The sequence below is a fragment of the Brachionichthys hirsutus genome, unplaced genomic scaffold (genome assembly GCF_040956055.1).
Source record: "Brachionichthys hirsutus isolate HB-005 unplaced genomic scaffold, CSIRO-AGI_Bhir_v1 contig_796, whole genome shotgun sequence".
Classification (NCBI taxonomy): domain Eukaryota; kingdom Metazoa; phylum Chordata; class Actinopteri; order Lophiiformes; family Brachionichthyidae; genus Brachionichthys; species Brachionichthys hirsutus.
The window spans coordinates 443,866-465,018 of NW_027180331.1; the positions used below are offsets into that span (position 1 = coordinate 443,866).

The following is a 21,153-nucleotide window of genomic DNA, read 5'->3' on the forward strand; positions in this document are numbered from 1 at the left end:
GAGGTAAAATATGAACTACATTATCTGTGCAGTGTTTAATGTGTCAAAAAGGGTTAGCAAATGAGCACAATATAACACAGCAACTCTTTTAGAGTGGCTTCGAGCTGCCTCTGCCATCAGGCAGCTTGAAGCCACTTCATTGACTTGTTTGTTTACTGCTGCACTGACATCTCTGTTCACATGTCAGTGAGTGAAAGGAGACTGTCACAGTAGATCCTGTAAGTGCACTGCATTCTTTACTGTCACAGCTGCTCTTGTCTCTTTTCACCAAGCCCCCCGCCCCCCGTTTCGCTGTAGCAGCCAAACACAATGCAAATCACAATGAGACAAAACCTACACTGAAACGTGCTCTCCTGGTTTGGTTATCAGCAGGGAAGACTCTGACAAGAAATACAAATATGTTTACATTTTACAGTTTTAATTCCAAATAACTCTTGAATTAAAGAAAATATAATTTCATAATGATTTTTGAAGTAATGACTTTCTGTGGAATAGTCAGAGCGACATATTCTTCATCCTTTTTATTCTTCCGACAAGCACACTCTTGTCACTGAGTTATTCATACAGTATCTGTGCGTTCACTGACTTTACCTGAACGCCGTTATGCATCATAGTCTTCCAGATTGAATGTGCTTTCCATCAGGTTGCATCCTCAAAGTATTATCACCCATCTGACAGGAAACGTTTCGCAGTAACGCTGATCAGGCAGGTGTGAATGTGATAGTCACAAATAACAGTCTTCATGACGTCTGTTTGGGAAGGACCCTTCGCACTTCTGTTAACAACAATTGATTAAAACGTTTTTTTTCATGGCTCTTTGACTCAAATGCAAGATGCACTGCGGATGGTTTTCCTCATAGCCTGTTTAAATACAAGCCTGGGTTTAGCTCCTCTTCAGTACAATGGCAAGTCTGTGGGAACAACATCTTTCCACTTTATTGAGAGGAAAAAAAACACCGAACAGGTATGGACATTTGACAGATTGGTTCTAAATTCTAACCTTTGGATGCACGACTAAAATCTTCCAGTTTGACTTCCCTTGTCTTCTCATGAATAAGTCTATTAAGAGTGTTAGCTCAGCTTAATACAGGAGGTGCTTGAACATTCTTTGTCTCTGGACTACGTGGTGCGACCTTTCCGCCTTCTGTAATGTGGCCTTTTATCTCAGTCCAGGATATTAACTGTTCGGGGCTTTCACATTAGCTCAGGCACAACCGCAGCATAATCTGCAGTGCAGTGGTATGAAGAGGTTGGACATGTATTTTGGGTGAGCAGATCCATTCATGCTTGACAGCATCTATTTTTGGCAGTTGTTTTGCAAATAAATTCAACATTTCGTTCTTTAAATGACTTTAATATCACAAAATACTATTAGCAGCGACGTCAATTTGGCTTCACAGTCACAATGAAAACACATTCCAACAGTTAGTATATTTTAATCAGTAATATCAATGAGATGCTTTCGTTCCATAGAAACACAAGCTGTGGGTTCGAGTGGTCTGCGTAGGTGCGCGCACCCCAACCCCTGTTGTCATGGTGGGTAGGAGGAGCTGTTGAAGCGGGCATGTCTGTCATGAATGTCAAAGTCATGTGGGGGCTCTCCGCAGGGGCTTCGTGTCAAGAGCTCCATGTCTTCATCTGAGGTTGAGGGATGAGTGAGGATAATCCGCGGGATCTGTCAGATGATTGACAGAGCAGGATATGGATGAGAAATGAGGAGGAAAAAGAAAAGTAATCAGGTGGTGTAGTGGCTATAAGTGATGAAATAAAACTAAAATCAGTGTTTCTCTTTCAGAAAGGGTGAAATGAGGTGTTCCAGTCCAGGATAGAAAAAAGGGAAGATTGCTGGGAGATGAGGAAACATGCTTACAGCCATTGTATGTTTCCTCCCTCGGGATGAACGATTGTTTCTGAAGTCTTCTGCCTCTAGTTCACACTTCTGAAATGCAAAAAAGACAAAAGCAAGATAAGGACAAAAGAATATGTAAGAATGTCTGACAGCATTTTTTTTTTTTATTCCATTTTAGGCTTGAATGATGGTGACATTTGTGATTTCTGCTCGTGCTGCGAACGAGTAAACCACCCACAATGCCGTTGCCATTGCAGACGACTGCCTCCATCTTCCTGGACAAACAGTCCTCCGCCTGCTCCATCGTCGGCGGCTGCTTCCTTCCCTGTCCTCTGCCATCCCGGCCGCACGGCTGACGTTCTGCCGCGTCGTGCTGATCTCGAGGCCCTTCTGGGTCGCACAGCCGCTCTCTCATCACTTTCACCTTGATGCAGCTACCAGCTTTTCTCAGGGCGCTGACCGCCTCTTGGTGGGTCGCCCCCTGCATCTTGAGGCCGTTGACCTGGACACAGTGAGAGCAGCAAAGGTTCTCTCAAAATAGTTCAAACAAACAAACAAACTGCTCAACTAATCTCAGATTCATTATGAACATTGGTTACTGATTTGCCTTCTGTTTCTTAGTCTGGGACTGGTTTAATCAATGAAGAAAGTCCCCGCTCTGCTGGGCTTATGCTGCCCTCCGATGGTCAGAAGAGGAACATCAGCAGTAACAAATCAATGGACATAGGTTTAAATATATTTATTACAACTATAGTGAAGTCCATGTGTGTTATTCACATGCTCAGTGAGTTGAGACATTATAAACCAGCATGATAAAAATAAAAGAATCCCTGCCTACCTCCAGCAATCTATCACCAACATGGATCCCTGCCTTTTCTGACGCTCCCCCTGTAGTGACTCTGGAGATAAAAACACCCTGAAAGAAAAGAAAATCATCAGTCTTAATGAAAGTTGCAATAAAATGTGCTCAAAGAGTAACCAGTGTTGGCGGCTCTCTTCTGCACCAGCACTCACCTCACTGTGGTTTTTGAAAGGCAGAGAGCCCTTCCCACCAGCAATGCTGATTCCCAAACTCCCCCTCTGGCCAGACACTCTAATCTGCAGCTAAGAGGAAATTGTTTCATCACAAATAAAATAAAATAAAAACTTCGATTTTATATGCAATTAAGAGCTGAGTAGCAATCTGATATTAGATTAGTGGTTTCCTACTATCTGTGCAGCATTCTGCAGAGCACAGTGTGACTACACAGCTATTCTGACATGTGAAAGAGAGGCAGTGTGCATTTACTCTTAATGGCACTTGGGAGACGACTGGTTCCTGAGGAAATGGCCTCTCTGTTGTCAAAGACTTGGTATGCCCTGTGATGGAGGAGATCTTTATGTTCTGGACGGGGTCTCTGTGGACATCGGACCCCGCAATAAGTGCAGCCTGATGTTGAAATGTCCTGCCCTCGCCAGCTTCGCCTCTCTGTTGGCAAAATTGACGCCGTGAGGTTTTTGCTCTCTGATAGCTGGGCTTCACCATCCTGGTGATAAGAAAGTGATGCATTGCTTTCACGGTTTACCTGCTAAACGCATCAAGTGAAATCATTTCCCTCTGGGATCATTCAAAAGACATAATAAAGATGACATCTTCTCAGCGGTTTCTTTGCATATAAATCAGGGAAGATAAACAACATGAGCCGGCTGAGATACCTGATTTGGAAAACAGACCTCCTCCAGTCGCTTGTTTGCCTCTGCATCCTTGTCTGCACCGGCGCTATGACCACACGCACCCTCACTGTTTGGGAACACGTGAGGCCCCGCTGTCTGGTACACTTTGTTTGCCACCCAGCTGAAGCCTGGGATGACCCACTTTTGGCTACTGGTCCTGAGGGACGGGTTAGTATGAGGATTTCTACACTCCTGGAGATAAAAGACACCACCCCATTGCTGAAAGCCTGCATGGTCAAATCTTGCTTAATGCATGCATTTGTGCAACAGAGGGCAGCAAAAACAACGCATTGCTGCACTTCTCTCACTGTTGGTTTGAATACAGTACCGTATTCTAAAATCTGTTGTCTCTTTCCCAGTTTGTTTGATTGCACCTTGTTCAGGTCAACACCATGTTTGAAATGCGTTGGAGTCTCACTGAATAAGCTTCCACTTTTAAAGAGCATGAGGCCAGTTAAAGCAGCCAAACATGGGTTAATGTTAACAGTTTAGTACCTGAAACTGCTGTTTAATTAAATAATACACCAAGGCTGTATTGATAACTGATACACTTCAATCAGATGATAAACTGGACAGAGACACACACACACCAAAAAAAAAAGAAGGTGCGCACCTGCAAGATGAAATTGATGTCAATGACATCAACATTTCAAACAAATTGGAACAAGGGCAACAATAAAGGCTGGTAATGTTGCTCAATGTGCAAGAACAAGCGATTGGATCGTTCCGTGTCGGTGACAGGTGAGAGAATCACGACTGAACGAAAGGCCCGGTCATTCAGAACCAAAGACGGGGAGACATTATTCAGAGAGAGTGTCCCCTTCTCCTTTTGTTCCCGTTTCTATAATCTATAACATTTATCAGTTTGAATATCATATATATATCCCTTTTGACTCAATTTAATTTCAAATGAATTCCACAGCATCACAGGTTGGAATCAGGGTTGTACTTGCACAGGGCAGCGTCTGTACAACATGCGATACATGCAGGGTCACACAGATTGTTCATGAAGCATTCTGGTAGAGTGATAAAGAAACATCATGCACTCTGGACAAAGCGAACTACGGAGGGTCAGGAAGTGGATTAACTGCATTATTGTCTAAAAGCCACCTTAACTCTGGGGTTACTATGAAAATAAATTATTTTTAGATATAACAAATAATGTAGCTCATCAAATTTATGGTTTTTTTTTTTTTTTTTAAATGAAACATTTCTGACATTCGCTTTACACTCAAGGCTAAAATACAAATGAAATTAAAAAGAAGAAAAACGTGTTTAGTGTTGCACTCATTTTATTGATCAGTGGTTAAAAGGTCATCAAAATCCCGAGGCTACAACGTCCATCTGAGATCAGATTTGTGCAGTTTGATCAAAAATAATAATCAGAAAACATTAAAAATCAACACTTGAACCAATTTCTCTGGTCCGTATTGCCAATCAACTTAAAAACAAAATAATACCATTCCTTATGTACCATGTAGAAAGATTTGAGAAACGCTGAGAAGTGCATCAAAGTGGAACTTTTGACAACTGTGTTTTAAAAGAATGCCAACCCTGTGGTACGAACCTCAACATGCGTCTAATGATCATACAGTACTCTTCGTTAAAGGGAGACGTTTACGGCTGGTTTGGCATCTATTTAAAAAAAATAAAAAATAAAAAACAGTGGCGCACAGCACATATAAATAAGACAGCATTTTACTTACTTACTTAAAATTTAAAGTTTGATGTGCAGCACTTAAATCCATTATTAATTACATCTATACTATTCATTATTGAATAATTAGTTTAGATGTTTAACAGGATTCAAGGCCGTCTCATAACCCAATGACAAATATATGGCTTGAATAAGACATCAGTGACTGTGTTTTGTTGCTTTGATTAAAAATAAAAAAGGAAAAATGTTTTAAGTCTGCAACTAATGACATAATTTGCTATACATTTTCTATTTACATCTGAGCTGCCAAAAAGTATCAATATTCACAAGCGACTATACAACAACCCTTAATCAGTAGGTCCAAAAGCTCCTGCTTTAGCCCAAAATGTAAAAAGAAGTATTCACCCAGTGTTTTAAAAATAGATACAAAACACATATATAATACATCTACGAAAGCTGGACCATATTAAAAAGTCTTATAATAGTGCAACTACCTATCATATATTTTTAAAAAGAGGCCTTTAAAAAGAGTCACCGTTTTTTTTTTTTTTTTTACTTTTTAAAAAGGAGCATTTGTGCAGATTATTGCTGTGGAATTATTTCAAAACAGGAAGGCACTGCAGCCCTGACAGTCCGAGACAAACATGTTCTACACAAGGCAGGAGATTAAATAAGGTTACAGGCATCCTGGGGGTTTAATCACAGGAAGGGTAGGCCACGTTGGGGTTTGTAGGCAAAAGAAAGAGGGGCGGCGGGATTTGTGCAGGACGACATGGTGGGACGCAGGAGGTAAAGGTAGTTCTGAGGTAAAAGGTCACACAGACGTGGTCACTCTGTCTGCAGCGTTATTGACCTCGTTTTTGTTGGAGTCCAGGCCTTTGGCAGCGTTCAGGTCATTGCGAAGGTTCTCTGCCGCCTTTTTCATGGTTTTCAGCTCACCGGGGTGAGGCGTGGCCCGGCGAAGCAGAGTCCCCTGTGTGAAAGAAATAGAATCACACGTGTTAGAGTTCTCATATCTGCAGCACAGGAAGTAGCAGTTTACTGGAAAACGAAAAGAATCTGAGAGACCAGGAAGCTCACAAAACATTTACATGACAAACCCAGTTTACTATAATGTATTAGAAACTTGAATGCGTCATTTACTGAAACCCCGTATTTACTTGGATTAGGAAATAAATAAATGCTGCAACATGGATTTAAATACATTCACATCACTGTATGCGTATAATACAGTAGTTGTTCCACTTGCATGGTGCGAAATAAAAAAATACACAAATGTGTTTACAGGTTTACAGAACTGTGATTCTAATACACCGGTTTGGGATCCTTGACATTTTATCTGAGGACAGCATCAAAAATACAAAACAAACCTTTAGCTGTCCCATTAGAAACATCTCATCTACTTTATAACTATGCTAGTTTATAACTATGCTAGTTTATAACAACGTTGGTCCACAGGGAAGAATATTTAAAGCTCTAGACACGAGTCCAATCAACATACTTATTGTCTGCAAACATATAATATATATATATATATTAGAGGTTAGATATCACTGCCATCAACCTTCCGCCCGTTGGGCTCACCTTGTCGTCATCATCATCCTCCTCATCATCGTCCAGGAAGTGAATGGAGCTGATCCTGTTCACTCCTTTGTCGTCCCATGTGTCGTCGGCCACATCATTCACCAAACTCTCCAAGGCTCCACAGCGGGCGAGATTATCAGAGCCTGCAGGGACAGCACATTACTGGACTCTCTGCACACACCAAATGAATAAAGGGGAGTTCCAGAGAAGAACCTCAAGAACGGTTTTCGTTCTCACTGGAGAAAGATGGCATGTTACAAAAAAAAAGGGATTCAGGTGTCATTTCCAAATGGTTACGGTTGGGTGTAAATTAAGGAGTAAATGTAAAAAGAAAGGAATAAATGTCTCCCACTGAATCACAAGTCAGACAGGCATAAACACTGTAGATGACAGCAGAGAGGAAAAATAACAAGAAGCGGTTGTATCAGGCAGAGACAGAGCCGGCCCTTGGCAGCATCACTATACCCCAGTGGTGAGCCTGTAATGGCAGCAGGCCAGCCCACTGCTAAGCCTCTTTAGCTGTCTAGTCCACCGCATTTCTGAAAAACATAACCAAGGAGGGCCTCAAGGGGCAGGACAGGCCCTGATCTGTTACAGGCGCTGTGATCTCTTACACAACCTCAAAATTGACGGATACTGCAGGAAGGGATCAGAGTGCGCAGAACACAGTGTGCTTCACCGAGTAGATAAATCTGTGTGTGATAAAGTCATCAAAAACCACGGGGCACTAAATCATCTGAGGGGATGAGAGACCGGATGAGGAGCGTTACTCAAATGCCACAGGAATGGGGCCGTTTCACTCTGGGAGGATACGTTTGACACTTAAGATGTATGTCAAAAAAAAAGTATTTACATACAGACATGGCTCCTAATAAACCAGATTTCATTTTTTTTATTTGGGTCCATGGTTGTTTAAAACAAACACTTAACATTACCTTTATTGTCCGACTCATACGGCTGTTGCGGCAGCAACACACAAGTGAGAACCTTCTCGCCCGTGTCGGGATCAACATCGGTCTGGAAGGTAAGGAGAGGCTGCGACTGGTTCTCCGATAGCCACAAGGCCTTCAGGCGGAGTGTAGTCAGTGACATCGGTAAGTGGACAAGCCTGGAAACAAACAAAATATCAATCGGTGACTGCCCTTTAGAAATAGCAGGATATCTGCAGGTTGACACTTTTGCATTAATAGTTGTGATATGCTAGGATAAGAAAATTGGCTGTTGTTTTAACAGTGAGAATAAAAGACGCTCTCCAGAGCAGATTGTGTGCGACTAAGACAGGAGACATTCCTGTTGCTTTCTCTGAAGGCAAAACTTGGGACTAAAATGGATACAGGCAAAGAAAGAACCTTCAATCAACGGCCAAAGCATCAAGATAACTACAATCAATATAATCACCTCAACATCAGAGAGCAGAAAGCATGAAAAATCGTGATCAATTAATCACAAAGTGTTCTCGTCACTGGAAGCACAATGTGTTTCTTAATCACGTCCATCACTGATAATGAAGAGACGGCCTGCGTGTTGCTGAACAAACCTGTTTCCTGAGACATCAAACACATGCAGCTCCGTGGCCTGAGACAGCTCCGGCGGAATCCTCATCAGTCTGTTCTCTCGCACACAGAAGACATTCAGACCGCTGCACCCACCAATCTGGAGAACAGAGGTCACAACATGATTGAGCCGCCCGTCAGTCCAGCGACACGTGAGAAAGTATCACGGGAATATACAGAGAAATCATGGTGGGGGGGGGGGGGGTTAACAAAGAGAGTAACTCAGTCAGCCACTCTGTCCCAGAATTGGTGATTTCAGTGGCAGAGCAGTCAAACTGTCAATATGATCTGGCCGACGGACCTAATATTAGGAGCATTTAGGCCTAGAAGCTGGCAATTGCAGAAAATAAAATTCTCATAGAGTGCCAGCTGGGGTTTGTTTCTTCTCCCAGTTCTTTTACGCCTTTTATCTGTGATATCTCCTGTTTTATACATGACTCACTCTGTGATTGATAGTGGGCGTTTCAGGCGTGCATTCTCCCTCTCGCTGCACTTTCCCTGCTCTGCTCTTCCGCATTGTGCAGCTGGTGTCTCACAGCAGTAGACTTTATTTTTCATACCTTGATGAAAAATTTCAAATATTCTACTGTACCAGATTGAATATGGAGTCATGTATTATTACACATCACATGCGTAATAACATGTGTAATAACACCAGTCACATTATTACACATGACTGGGTGGTTGAGCATAATATAGGTAATCACAACTGCTGGCTGGTAAACTATCACGCTAATCTTTCTAATTCTCTAAGGGAACAAAATAAAGTTTTTAAAATAACTTTTTTCCATTTGAGTTACAGGTCATCAGATGCATCAGTTGCTGTAACAAACGTTAACCCCCCCCCCTGAAATTCTGTTGGTTAATGCATGAAAAGATTACCTCCTTCGGTAAAGATGCCAGCTGGTTTCTGTCACAGTTAAGGTTGGAAAGTCGCTTCAACTTTCCAATACTCCTCGGCAAACTCTAACAATGAAATCATCAAAATCAGAATGAGTCAATCAGCCAAAACAGGAAGCTTTTAAAACATAAAGACAAACAGAATCGGATGTGATTTGTTGCTCCACATTATGCTGGGTGTGTGGAAGTCCTATTAAATAGATTTCCTCTTATTACTTTCATTTTCAGTAACGCATATTGCTGTCATGCAGAGAGAGAGAGAGAGAGAGAGAGAGAGAGGGAACAAATTTGGCCTCTCCCACAATGAAATAGACTGGTGAGGACGTAAACAATAATCAACTGAGATATTGAGGAATACATTTTGAAGCTCCGTTGACTGCAATGTTACCGAAGATTTAAAAATGATCCAGAATCTCTTCTGGATCATCACCAAAATGTAATCATCCGTTCCTGGTAACATTCCCCAAATGTTTCATCCAGATCCATCCAGAACATTTTGAGTTATCTTGCTAGCGGACTGACAGACAGACAGAGGCACATAACCTCCACCTCGCCTCGCCTCGGCGGAGGCAATGAGCCGTTGCCTTCAAATATACTGCATTCATGCAACTGAAATACATGCATTTCCACAGGCCTCATGTTGGCCTAGCCTACAGTTAGGATTAAGCAGGTTGCCACGGACTACCCAAGTAAGAGTATTTAAGCTAATTGCCACAGTAAACTACACAGGGATGCTGTTGCAAACCGACCTGTAGTTGGTTCTCTGTGAGCACAAGCTCTGTGAGGCTTTCACAGTTACCGATGCTCTCTGGAAGATACGCCAACCTATTCTGGTCAGCCTTCAATATGGAAAGTTTCCGTAGTTTTCCTGCAGAGACAGAAAAAAATACGAAACATTCATTAAAATAAATCTTTGTTGTGATGCATTGCGTTTACTTGCAAGACTAAACTGATTTTCCAGCCTTGGCTCGGAAGTAAAGACGGAAGTTGTTCAGATATTGATCAGTGGTGTGATGAAATATTTGCTGCCGTAATACAGACACCAAAGTATGCTGGCTGTACAGTAATACCTCGACAAACGAGTGCTTTAATATACGAACGTTCCGAGATAAAAGCAAATCTGCGAGCAATATTTTGCTTTGAGACGCGAGCATAAATGAGATACGAGAAACTTCTCGATGCTGATGCTAAATGGCCTCGCGCTCCGAACTCGTCTCCTGCTGCAATTAAAGACGTTTTTTCAATTGTCATTAGCGTTGATTTGAGTGTTTTTAGACGGCTGGAGCGGATGAAATTGTTTTCAGTTATTTTATATGGGAAAAATTGATTTGACGCAAAAGTGATTTAAGTTACGAGCTCGGTCCAGGAATGAATTATCCTCGTATGTCAAGTTATTACTGTACTTACATTTCATGGTTTTAATATATAAGCATACAAAAACAAGCTGATTTAAATATGCAGAAAAGAGAATCCAATCATTTACCAATGCTTTCCGGCAGGAAATCAATGAGGTTCTGAGACACCAGAAGATCAGTCAGGGACGCCAGACAACCCAACTCCTCTGGAACCCGCTCAATTTTGTTTTCTGAGACATCCAGACACAACAGGCTTTTCATACTGCCCATCTCCTGAAGGGCAAAGTAGAAATGATGACATGCAAACACAAATATGACAGCAGATATCCTGACAAAATAAGTTGCCGCTCCAGTGTTAACATTACACAGCATTGTTTGAAGGAATACGCTGTGCTGCTTCTATATTTACAGCAGTAATACAGAATGTCTGATTATTGCAGATGCATGTCTCATCATTCGTTTGTGCATCTTGTTCACTATTTCACAATGAAATTAAAACGCTTAATATAAACAGCAGCGCAGACCACAACATAATCTCAAATACAGGAACCACAGCGTAGGATTATCTTACTGCAGGAATTTCAGCCAACTGATTTCCATCCATCCACAAGTCCTTTAAGCTGACAAGACAGCCTATCGACTCTGGCTGTGTGTGAGTAAGAAATGTTGACAGTGAGACAGGAAGAGAGAACAGATAGACCGTTAGCGACCTCTGACATTGTACTTTTTGGTTTAATTCAAGTTCATTGTGTGCACCAATGGGCTTTTAGCCTGCATATCTGTCATGGGTGTTACACATTTCATTCACTGATGGTAATTATCAAAAGTGAAAGCAGAACAAATCAGAAAACATCCAATATTAAAAATATTGAATTAACTCTTTGAGTGCCATTCACGTCTAAAGACGTTTTTTAATAACCCACGCATTCACCGCCAACCCTGACATTGAAATCTGCCTCTTCAACGGCCCATAACTCCGGAATGATAAATGGTAGGAACACACTTTATTTTCGTGATGAAAGATGCAAAAACTGGGGCACTCAGCATATAGCTGAGCTAGAAATGACTGGCACTCAAGGAGTTAATTCAAGAACAAGCTACAAATGAAGATTTATCACACAGAGGGCTTTTTTTTTCTTGGGAGGCTGACTTTGTTTAACGAGTCATTAAATCATTTAGCATCTGACATCACTCATAATATTACGTTCCCTGCAAAGGCCAGGTCACTTAGACACAACAAGGGAATGGGAAGTTAAGTTCTGTTCCTTTCAGTGTTAGACATATTATATAACACTGAGAAAGAAAACACAACTCACCAGACTGTACAGTTCATTATTTCCAAGGTCGAGTTCTTCGAGCCTATGAAGCAATGATAGCGACCTGAGGATGAGACGTACTGGTCAGAGATCTTCTGCGTGCGCTACAAACGATTGATCAGAGTCCTGCTCATGAACATACACAGCTTCTTTGTCTGTACTCGTGCACACAACGCACACTTCAGAGGAATGAGATGCAACATTGTGCACACGTACAGTGCATTCTCACCCTGTGACTGTTGGTTGAATACTTACTCTGGTAGGAATGTCAGTAGATTTTCTCTGAGTTCTAATGATGCCAAATTAGAGAGGCTGAAATGACAGGAAAAAGGAATGACTTTGTATTGTTGGAAATCCAAAAATGCATTACAGCTTCACCTTTTGTGTTTTACCGGTACAGTGCATATTATTTACGGGTTAACCTCAATGCTCTGCGTTGCAGTGAGTAAAACTGAGGAGTTCTTAACAAGCGGAAATGGATGCAAAAACGTCCTCTTGCAATCAGATATGTGGCAAAAGGAAGCTCTTTTGAGGTGTGTCCATCTTATCAAGGCTGTACAATCACAGCGTGCTCTCAATCAGCAGCAACATGTCTACACGGCATCACCGACCAAAGTGCAGAGATACACCTAGCGTGCACACACACACACACACACAGGTAATGAAGAATTCTACAACAGTCAATTTATACAGGACAATGTCCATCCTGTTGCCGCTGTTATTGTTTTGAACCGTAGATGCTACAAATAAAAACTCAAATGCAACAAATAGTTCAGCCTTAAGTACCGCTAATGCATTATTTCTACCACAGGGACAGTTAAAATAAACTTTGTAAGTAAATGTGATTCATTTCCTTCTGGATTGCTCCTTTTCAAAGTCAGAAATCCATCAGACAAAACCAAGCGTGACATTTTATTTGAAGGGCTAAAACTAACATTTGTCTTTTCAACATTTCCAGCCTCAACACCAAAGTGCAGTAGTTCCAATGACTCGCAACGTGATACTGTTAAAAGAAACTTGAATCTGAGGGGAGCATAACAGAACACTATAGTACCTAGACGCAGTACATTTATCCCCTGAAATCCATGTTTATTATTCATTTCAGCATTCTTCTGAAAACATCCCTTGTGACAACTCGACCTGAAAGCACATAGTTGTGTTATTAAACTCAATTATGAGCAAACAATACGGGAGAGCTCTGGGGATAAAGAGTAGCAGACATCGGCTTTCACTGAGGCAGAGTATGTGCCGTCGCACAGCGAGCCTTTTATGCAGAAAGACAAACGCAGCCCTGTCGTGAAACACTGCCCGGCATGTCTGAGACGAGGATCTCTCCTTGGTGTCTCCCTCAATCCGGTGTGATGGGAGGACGTGTTGGATTAAACATTACAATCGTGACACAGAGCGCAAAGACAAACAGCTCTCTGACAACTTTAGACGCTCAAGTGTTTGGCCACACTCCTCAGTAGGTTATTCAATTACTTTAGCTGAACAGAAACCTTTTCATTTTTGAACTGAAGAAGCCTCTTGGATGAGAGGCGAAAGCACTTCAAGATTTTCCTCCAAGCCCAGCTGAGTTGCTTTACATAACAATGTTTATATCCGGTGTGATTTTTACCATCCATCCATCTTCCACTACTTATCCAGGGCTGGGTGGCGGAAGCAGGTTTTTTCAGACTTCCCTCCAGACTTCCCTCTCCCCAGACACCTCCTCCATCTATCCCGAGGCGTTCCCCAGGCAGCTGAGAGACTGGAGTCTCTCCAGCGTGTCCTAAGGTCTCCCCCGAGTCCTCTTCCCTGTCGGACAGGCCTGGAACACCTCCCCAGGGAGGAGTCCAGGAGGCATCAGAAATAGATGCCCCAGCCACCTCCTGTCGATGTGGAGGAACAGCGGCTCTACTCCGAGTTCCTCCCTGGTGACTGAGCTCCTCAGCCTAACTCATTCCGACCGCTTGTCCTTTCGGTTATGACCCAAAGCTTGTGATCGTAGATGAGAATAGGAACGTAGACTGACCGGTAAAATGGAGAGCCTTGCCTTTCGGCTCAGCTCCTTCACACCAGGATAAAATTATTGTCCAAAATTTGTAGCACCCCAAATCGTATTATAAATGAAGCATTGTGGTACTACAGAGATGATCCTACCTACTAATCGTGTAAGGAGACATTGTTTGGTTTGTTTGGTTCAGATCCAGAGCAGAAATTGAAACGAAAGGTAAAACATTAGAGCAGCAGAGCCAGCAATAAGCATTATCCTAAATAATAATAAAGCCACAACCACAACATAGTTTAGTCACTTCTGAATAAACACTTGTTTTGGCCTCTGCTATGAAACTATGTGGAAATGCTTTGCTGGCAAGGTTCAGCTATGTGAAAGCAGGTGTGATGATGTGTACTTACTTTCCAATGTTATCTGGAAGAACTTGCAATGAAATATCATTGATGGAAAGGCATGTTAAATTCCGTAACTCTGGAAAACTTTCAGGTAACCTGGAAAGACGAGAGAGGAGCCACACTGAGAATCCTGCACAAGGAATGCTTTAAATACTAAAGTAAAAAAATACCCTTACTTTATGACCACTGGACAAACATTTTACAGCTAACATCAAGCATTGGTTCTAATAGGATGCCTGCGTTGATTTATTTCTACTTAAGGCTACTGTAAGGAATGTGAAGCAAGAGTTCAGCTATAAACTGTTAAAGATAAATGTAAACGCTCTTAGACCTTATTGATGATAGAATATACAATGATACTACTTCAACTGTACAAACAGAATATGGTGTTGGCAGTTTTCTCAGCTTTCGAATGGAGACACGCAGACACACTCACACGAGTGTTATTCCACCCATAATTCTGTCTAATGCTGCAGACCGACCAGATGGAATGAGTTAGACGGCAGTTGTGGCCACACATTGCTTCCTCTGAGGTCAGTCTCAGAGGAAGCGTTATTTGTTTTGAAAGTTACAGCATAATAAGGACTACTACACCTTGTTAATGGATTTCCACTAAAATCAGCCACTTGGAGGGACTTGCAGTATGAAATGCTCTCTGGAAGTTCCATAATATCTGAAGAAGAAAAAAAGGCAAACATTTCTTCATCACTTCTCTCAAAACAGCTGCTACAATAAACAACACATAAACGTAACAATGATGAGGAACGACTAAAGGCATCAATGGAGACTTGCAGTAAATATAGTACAAGATAAACCTGTTTGATGAGTCAATAGTTTTGCTACTACTAGTTGCAAATAAAGAGCAAAGTAATACATTTTTGTCATATAATGAACTTAAAACAGCTGTAATCGATGAGCATCACTTTTAACTATAAAAAGTAAAACTTTCTCATGTTTGTTTAATACAAACATAAAAAACAGGAATTAAATGTAGTTTGTAACAAATCTAATTGTGATCTAATATTCGAGTTGCTTTGGTACACTGGTGCTTCCTCCTCTTACCATTTCGGGAGACATCCAGTTCTACCAGCTGCATGAAGTTGGCTATTTCTGGTGGAAGTCTCTGGATCTCATTGTCACTCAGGCCAAGTTTTCTTAGTTTCACAAGTTGGAAAAATGGCTAAAAGGTTAAAAAAAGAGAAGCACATTTTCAGTTCAAATATATAACAGGTTTTACAACAACTAGTTCCTGGTGATTTCTGAGTGAGGATCTTGCTTCTCTGCAGAAACATGTCATCTTTTATTCTTTCATTTTAATCCCTGGTTTATATTTATTAATTCATGTAGGTTTTTATATATATATATATATATATATATATATATATATTTCTCGTTGTTGTTCTTATCTTCTATTTGACAAATTGGTACATTTTGATCTTGAAGAAATAAAAATAAAGGCACTGTTTTACTGACATAACATCCTGTTGCGGTAAAAGACTATTTGAATAATTACTAATTAATGTGACATTTAATGTCCTCGCTTCGAGTCCTATTGAAAAGGCTTTAACACAGATGACTGACAGCAGGTTTACTTTCTGTCTCATAATTATCTGTATCAACCTTCTCCTTCGGCCACTCTCAAGTGCTTTCCTTCCACCATCAGACTTCATTTCAGGCCTCGCGTCTCCGCTGTCAATTTCTGAGAGACTTATTCAACAGGCAAGCAATTACCACAAGCCAGTAAGAAGCGTGGGCAGAAACGTTCCTGCATGTGCGGCGGAAAAGCGGGTCACTAACAATAATGTTTCAGCAGCAGCAGCAAAACCAGCCTCCTGAATTCACTCTCTCCGCCGTTGCCTGTTAGAAACCAGCTGAGCTCGTCTACAAATACAGTCGACTAAAACTTTATTAATTAAAACATTCATCAACGGCGCAGTTGCTGTTCCTGTTAGTTAACTGTTAAATATACTGTGTGCCCTTTTGATCTGGATGTCAAGTACATTCAAAACCTGCACGGCCTCAATAATTTGCTCGATAAAACTTTGTTCTCTATTCTCATGCAGAAGGAACATACAGCGGTGTAACACAATGGCAGTGTATTCCAAACAACGGGCTGCATTGCGGGTTTGAAAAGGCCAAACGCTTGACGCTTGAACCGTTCCCCTTCTGGTTCCCATGTTTATGAGCTCTATCGTTTTCTCTGGAGATTGATGGACCTCAAGAAGATAAACTAAAACACCATAAAAGTCATTCCATCAGTTTGGTTGATGCATACGCAATTTTGGCCCCTCATCACACAGTACACTCCGCGCACGTCATGGTTTCTGAATGCCAGATCAATCTCCTGCACATCAGATCCTAGTTAATGTCAGCTATAGGCACGAGTGAAATATTTATTATGTGTTTGCATTTTTGAAAATAAGACCTAATGCTCCAGCTGCTCATTATCCACACGCCATATCCAGATACAGATCCTGCTTCATTTAATAACGTGGACAATAAAAAAGCCCAAGAGTCCAAAAGTCGAACTCCACCCAAGGTTTTAAGATGGTTGTAATCCATCATTCCATCATGCAAACAAAGCTGTATATCAAGACAACCGACTGAGGTTTGCTGTCCGAAACACTTTACCTACTCATGAGCTCAAAATATGGGGCAAAATATGGGGCGCTTAATCGCATGTGCACAATTCAGAGGTGTATTGTGATTAGATTGCCATGGGCGTGTTAACAAGTACTGACTTGTTTACTTAGAGAACAAACACCAAGTCCGACAAATGAGGAATTGAGTACAAATTAAATTCGGACGATGATTGTCGTTCTCATATTTTCCTACTTCCTACTTTAGCTATTTGCTTCTTGTATGACACAGCAATCACAGTTACCGGTTAAAAAAACAAAAACAAAAACCTTCATGGTCACATTTTTGAGGTCCCGTGAAAACAAAGGCACTTTCACCCAAATGCTTTTGTCACTTTCTAATCCTCCTGATGACAATCAACACCAGAATATTAACAAAAGACTGTGTATAATTGATCGGTTTAGTCACAAACATGCAATGGGTTGTGTGACACAGCAAACCGGTTCTTCCAGTTAGTGACACTCAGCTCTCCGCCACAAACATTCAACCATGTGTGACAATCAAAAAGCCACTGGGTCAGGAATAGATCAACCATTCCGGGTCCCAGAGTCAACGTTTGAATCTGCAGTTTCATCTTCAAAACTATTCGTCACAGGACAAGCAGGAGCAGAGTGTGGTTTGTGAGTGCACGGACAATGATGCCCACCACTCAAGTCTTCAGCAGAAGCCTTTAATGTATTCAGATCATACAGCACAAAAGTGACTTTATAGAATAGTAACATAAAAAATGAAACGACATCCGAGCACCCTCTCAGTCCTGGCCAAACCAAATGTCGTGTATCTTCGTCAGTTCTTTCAGCTCAGCAGTCGCTCCTATCAAAATGATAATAATGAAAAGGAAAATCAAGAACTGAGGTCCTCTGAGTCAGCGACTCCAACGGCCGTCACGTCTCTCCTGGTGACAAAGCCCGGCACGGCAGCAGAGTTATAGTCAGTTTAGCCACCGGCTTCCTGCTATGGGCTTCACAGCAACACACCGATTTAACCACTTCACACAGGACACCCCCCCCCCCCCCCCTCCACCTTCCTGCCACCAGGACCCTTCACTCACACCGTCATGATTTATGAAACAGCTGAATGGTGTTAAATTCACAAACAGCCAAAGAGCCAGTCATGCTAAAAAGGAGGCTGCAATTTTGGTTTCTGAGACCAGTGGGTGTGTGTGTGTGTGTGTGTGTGTGTGTTGGTGGGTGTGTGCATGTTTTCTAGGGCTGCAACTATGAATTACATTACTTACGGAATTTCTACGGACTTCAAGAAAAGAAGGCTAAACTTTCCCGTAATGAAGGTCGATGTAGAAAGACTCCTCGTCATTTTCAGCCAACAGGTTAATTACTAAAACACAAAATCATTAACCCGCAGACTTAAGAGGCCGCAACCAGAGAATATTTGGCATTTTAAATAAAATAAAAAAATAGACCAAAACTGCATAACCTGAAGGATTATCTTAGGTGTAAAGCACACAATGCACTTACGTTTCATTTAAAACAGCCACCTCTGCCTCACTTCGGGGGTTCTATGTTTCACTGAAGGTGGTGGTGGTGGTGGGGGGGGGGGGGGGGGTCAATGGTAAAAACACACATTTTCAAACTAAACTAACAGGTAGGAGAATTTACACCGGAAATGAGCATTTGCTCTTCTTCTCATCCTTACTGGTCTCTTAGCTCGACCGTTTAGGAAGCCGACACTGCTGTTCATTGGCCGGACCAATGGCGTGTATCCCGGGGGCCAATTACTGAAGGGGAACCTTCGGATCAGCAGAGAGGCCAGTTGGTGTAATTGTTCTACGTGTACAGCTAAGTGGTGTTTCAACAAACCAAACAAGGTGCAGAGAGAACGAGAGCACGCTTGTAAAATGCTCTGCTACGAACGTTGGGTTCAGGCCTCGGGGAATTAAACACTTTTCAAGCTGAATAGTGCCGAAACTCTCTGCTCAAGTTCAACTTGCCTCATCTTGTCACTGTAAACGCACACCTCTCTTTCTTTCATCCTGCTGGTATGACTGCCTCGTGCATGTCTTTATCTGCCCGCTGCGCAACAGTCGGCGCCACGACTTTGTCTTTGTTGTGTTACAATACTGTCGATACAATCGTAAATACGTGGGTGGCGGTGTGCAGTAGCTGCCCCGGAGGCACGTGCAGCATGCACTGCACTGGACTGAGGTGTGTCCAGTTGGACATTTCTTGAGTTTCACTCAGCAAGCATTGATGACATCGGTTGAATGCCATGGAGCACAACAGACAGGTTTCCTTGTCGCCATGTTAAAAAAAAAAAAACACAAATCCAACCCTTTCTGCTCTAAACATACGTAAAATATTTCCGAACTGAGCGTTGGAATTCAAAAATTGTCAACGTTCGTCTCTTGTCATGACAGCAAACCTTTTAATCCCATCGTTCGAGCGCGGACGACGGAAAAAGGATGTCTGATACGTGCTTCGGTTCCTGGTGTCGTTTGTTTGCACCATAATGGGTTCAATAGAAAACACTGACATGTGCACCTGTGAGGCTTCAACAAAACCCACGAAGCCGTCTTTGTTATCAGACTACCTGCTTTCCAGAGTGGACAATATGTGACACAGACATAGGAGATTGCTCACATTATCTCTGTCCAATCAAAGCACTGCGGATGGGCAGAGTCCCAAAAAAATGTTCAGCTCGTTTCTCTCACAATATATATATATATATTTTTTTTTTTAAGGTTGGGGTTTGGCTGATAAAAGAAAATAAAAAGTTCTCCAATCCAGTGAGTTTTACGTCTCACACATCATGTTGTTACATGAAGTCAGGGCAGATTCCAAACTTTATTCTCCTTACTCTCCCCGGCTGTAAAGCTAATACGTTACTAAATGCACTCCTTGCATTTTAAAACATGACCCTGAGAAGGAAAATACCTCACACATTTTACTCAGGTTCACAAATACCCTCTCTGAAGCAATACTGAGAGCAACTTCTACAACACTAAAGACTGGGGGAAACATACAAGGGATGTGCTAATAAACACAAAGACCTCTGTCGCCTTCTGGCAGCATGAAGTTGTGTGTCAGCACAACACCAGAAGGGAACTCTGGGACTTTGAGTTGGGAATGACAGACCATGCTGGCCTGTCAGAAATAGCATTCAAATGCTTTAAATCTCACGCCACTTCATGCAGATCACTGAAACCCAGGCTGTGGGTTTCCGTCTCACCTCGGCGGCTTCCAGACAATCCAGTTGTAATTTACCTGAACAATTCAAGCTATTTGGTGGCACGCCTTTTTCATTCTCCTCTAATAATGGATGCATGTGACACACGCATTATATTTATGTAATATGCAAAGCAAATCCAGCATCAGACACAAAAATTGTAACCGTCAATATTTATTTATATTGCATTAATATATTGGGGTTTAAACTTCATTTGCCCCCAAACGATTATTATACAAACTCTCCCTCTTCAGTCTATTAGTTTTGCCGTTCTTCTGTCACAATTTATGCAAATATTTCATTTCTTTATTCGTAGAGTTGAAGGAAAACCACAAAAACCTGTTTTAACTTGGTCTAACTTTATTTTTTTTTGCAGGACGTTACACTTGGGCATTTGTATGGCACCGTAAATAACAGAAGCGGAAGATCAATCAAATTATTGAACTTTTTTTATCAAAAAAAAAAGTTCAGATTTTGTTGTTGTTGTAAAAGTTAATCTCGAGACTACATTTAAACCTTTGCAGCCCAGCAGAGTGAAACAGTTTGTTTTGTTTTGGAACACTGAATGAAATTGCAATCTTAACCATAATAATATTGTTCACGAGAATAAAGTCACGCCATCTAATACGTTTTAGAGTGCTTTGTTACATTGACTGTGACTGAAGATATTAGATTATTAAACTTAACAGAGAGAGCCACTTGATGACGTTCTGCATGACGTCACGCTGACAGCAACCAGCCTTTTTGCAAAGTGCTGCTGCCCCCCCCCCCCCCCCCCGCAGGTAACCCCAGCGAGAGGACGCGTACCTTGGGCAGGTCTCTGAGCTGGTTGGCGTCCAGCAGCAGCTCCTCCAAACTCCGGCCGTAGCGGTAGATCTCGTCGGGCACGTAGAGCAGCGAGCAGTGGCGCTTATCGATCATGTCAACGTGACGGCTGCACCGCCAGAGCGGGATACAGTGAAACATCACCGGGGTAGAGTCGTACACAAACAGCGGGCGAGCTGGGGATGCA

General features: G+C 41.9%; 2 protein-coding genes across 2 annotated transcripts; both read right to left on the bottom strand.

Annotated features, from left to right (window-relative positions):
- Positions 1–2,048: 2,048 nt before the first annotated feature.
- On the bottom strand, positions 2,049–3,374 carry LOC137912969 (protein scribble homolog; the record flags this gene model as incomplete). Its single annotated transcript, XM_068757099.1, has 4 exons — positions 3,138–3,374; positions 2,864–2,953; positions 2,688–2,765; positions 2,049–2,351 (listed from the first exon to the last, which is right to left on the bottom strand). Coding segments are annotated over exons 1-4 (708 nt in total), but the record flags the coding sequence as incomplete, so codon positions are not given.
- Positions 3,375–4,842: 1,468 nt separating this feature from the next.
- On the bottom strand, positions 4,843–21,153 carry lrrc1 (leucine rich repeat containing 1). Its single transcript, XM_068757117.1, has 14 exons — positions 20,949–21,153; positions 15,381–15,498; positions 14,913–14,991; positions 14,325–14,414; positions 12,183–12,239; positions 11,928–11,991; positions 11,183–11,257; positions 10,740–10,884; positions 10,006–10,124; positions 9,239–9,322; positions 8,341–8,456; positions 7,739–7,911; positions 6,804–6,946; positions 4,843–6,192 (listed from the first exon to the last, which is right to left on the bottom strand). The coding sequence occupies exons 1-14, from the start codon at positions 21,105–21,107 to the stop codon at positions 6,034–6,036; spliced, it is 1,581 nt and encodes a 526-aa protein (XP_068613218.1). The 5' UTR covers positions 21,108–21,153; the 3' UTR covers positions 4,843–6,033.